The sequence below is a fragment of the Palaemon carinicauda genome, unplaced genomic scaffold (genome assembly GCF_036898095.1).
Source record: "Palaemon carinicauda isolate YSFRI2023 unplaced genomic scaffold, ASM3689809v2 scaffold57, whole genome shotgun sequence".
Classification (NCBI taxonomy): Eukaryota; Metazoa; Arthropoda; class Malacostraca; order Decapoda; family Palaemonidae; genus Palaemon; species Palaemon carinicauda.
Window position 1 is genome coordinate 405,003 of NW_027171838.1, and position 2,167 is coordinate 407,169.

The 2,167-nt window shown below is 39.9% G+C and overlaps 1 protein-coding gene across 1 annotated transcript; it reads left to right on the forward strand.

Moving 5' to 3' along the window:
• Positions 1-625: 625 nt before the first annotated feature.
• On the forward strand, positions 626-1,288 carry LOC137637186 (zinc finger BED domain-containing protein 5-like; the record flags this gene model as incomplete). The annotated part of the gene is made up of 1 exon (XM_068369454.1): positions 626-1,288. A coding segment is annotated over exon 1 (663 nt), but the record flags the coding sequence as incomplete, so codon positions are not given.
• Positions 1,289-2,167: the final 879 nt, after the last annotated feature.

Sequence of the window (2,167 nt, forward strand, 5' to 3'; positions counted from 1 at the left end):
GACCATTATCTCTGTGCAAATCAGCCCCGACTAGACCTCTTCCATATGCCCTTTAAATGGATCTAACGATTGAAATCTTTAATAAATTTCAGAAAACATGTGCAGGCTTAGGCCTGCAACACCACTAAAGCCCATCCCATGGTCTTTGGACAACGTCCTACATTATGCCTCACCTGTGAACAAAGAGGATTGTTCCCTCAAGCATCTAACCCAGTGATTCTCAAACTGGGTGCCGTGGCACCCTGGGGTGCCATAGACAGCTCATAGGGGTGCCGCAAAATTGTCATGAGTTTTGTCTTGGCTAAATCGTCTTAATGAACATTTGAAACAAAAAGTTTTCAAAAGTCTTCATATAATTATCAGTGTATGTAGGAAGTTACATGCTCAAACATTTTTCGCAAATAGAGGTTGATATTTTCTCTTCTATACTTGTACAATACAACAACAACAACTACTACTACTACTACTACTACTACTACTACTACTACTACTACTACCACCACCGAAGTCTCGTCTGTTTGCTAAGCTGTGCGAAGAGCTTGAGGCAAAACATTTGAACCTTCTTCTACATACGGAAGCACGATGGCTGTCCAGAGGGAAAGTATTGTCACGAGTATGCGAACTGATGAAAGAGATGCTTACTTTTTTCACTCTTGAACAACAAGAGGAATTCTGTGATTTACTGGCAGATGACACTTGGTTTGCAAAATTGTCTTACTTAGCTGACATCTTTGAACTTTCAAACAAGGTAAATGCCAGCATGCAAGGAAAATCAGAAAATGTTTCATCTTCCACTTATAAAATTAAAGCGCTGAAAGGAAAACTGCAACTATGGGGCGGCAAAGTAAAAGAAGGCAATTTGGACATGTTCTCACATGTTGCAGTAGCAGCAAACAGTGGTGAGATAATACCTATTATTTCTGAGCATCTTGCAGTACTGGAAAAACAACTTCAGTACTATTTCCCAGATATATGCACTGAAAACTATGACTGGATAAGAAACCCATTTGTTGCATCTACATCTACCCAATCTCAGCTTACCCTCATGGAAAAAGAGCAGTTAGTGGAATTGCGTCATGATCGTGATCTAAAGTTATTGCACATGCAGCTGCCTCTTGATGAATTCTGGGTTCAGATCAAGACTAAGTATCCTCATGTTGCCAAAAAAGCTCTGGTAATGTTAATCCAGTTTTCTACTTCTTACCAAAGTGAGTTGGGGTTTTCTGCTCTAGCAAACATTAAAACTAACAAAAGGGAAAGGATGAAAACTCTTGAGGAAGAAATGAGAGTATGTTTGTCCACCATTCAACCCAATGTGAAACGGATCTGTCAGTCACATCAAGCACACACATCTCACTAAAATAGGTTTTTTTTTTTCCTCTTTGCTTAAGGGTGATTACCATTTTCTTTTTATTTAGTCTGCATTCATAACTCTTTACTTCAAATCTTCTAATATGCTCTTTGTATTTCTGCATTGTACGGTGGTGCTGGATTTGGTTTGATTATGAATGATAATAAAAATAATAATAATGTCTAGTGTTTATATAGTGACGTTTCTCCTTAATGGATTCAAAGCTGCTAGTACAGTAATTATATTCATCAAATAAGTTAATTCATGAGATATGGTGGGGTGGTGAAGAAGGGGTGCCACAGTAATGGTTACATCAGTTTAGGGTGCCATCAACTGAAAAAGATTGAGAACCACTGATCTAACCTAAAAGGTTATTTTTTCGGTTCGCTATAGCCTCTGGGACTAGAGTTAGTGAAATAGTGGCCCTATCTGGAGATGAGGGCCACATTAGGTGGGAAAACTGCATTTCTTTCTGATCTAACCTTACTCATTAAAGATGCCCTAACTACTAAGAGGTGGGGCTCCTGGAGAATCTGCCCTTTGAAGGAAAATGTCTCTCTAGGTCTGCTAGAGCGCCTAAGGTCTATCTTCGTATAACTTCAGACTTCAGGAGGAACAGCTCTTTACAGGAGAAAACTTTGGATCAAACTATTCCTACAACTGAGGGTGAAGCTCACCTACCCTTTTCGCGGAGCAGATCCTGACAGTACCTCTGCAGATAAAAGATCCGAGGAAAGTTGCTTCATCACCAAACCTTTCAGTGTGTGGACTTCAGCCTCTTCGCTCACTTTCTGATCGGAGGTTGTCCAATGTGTC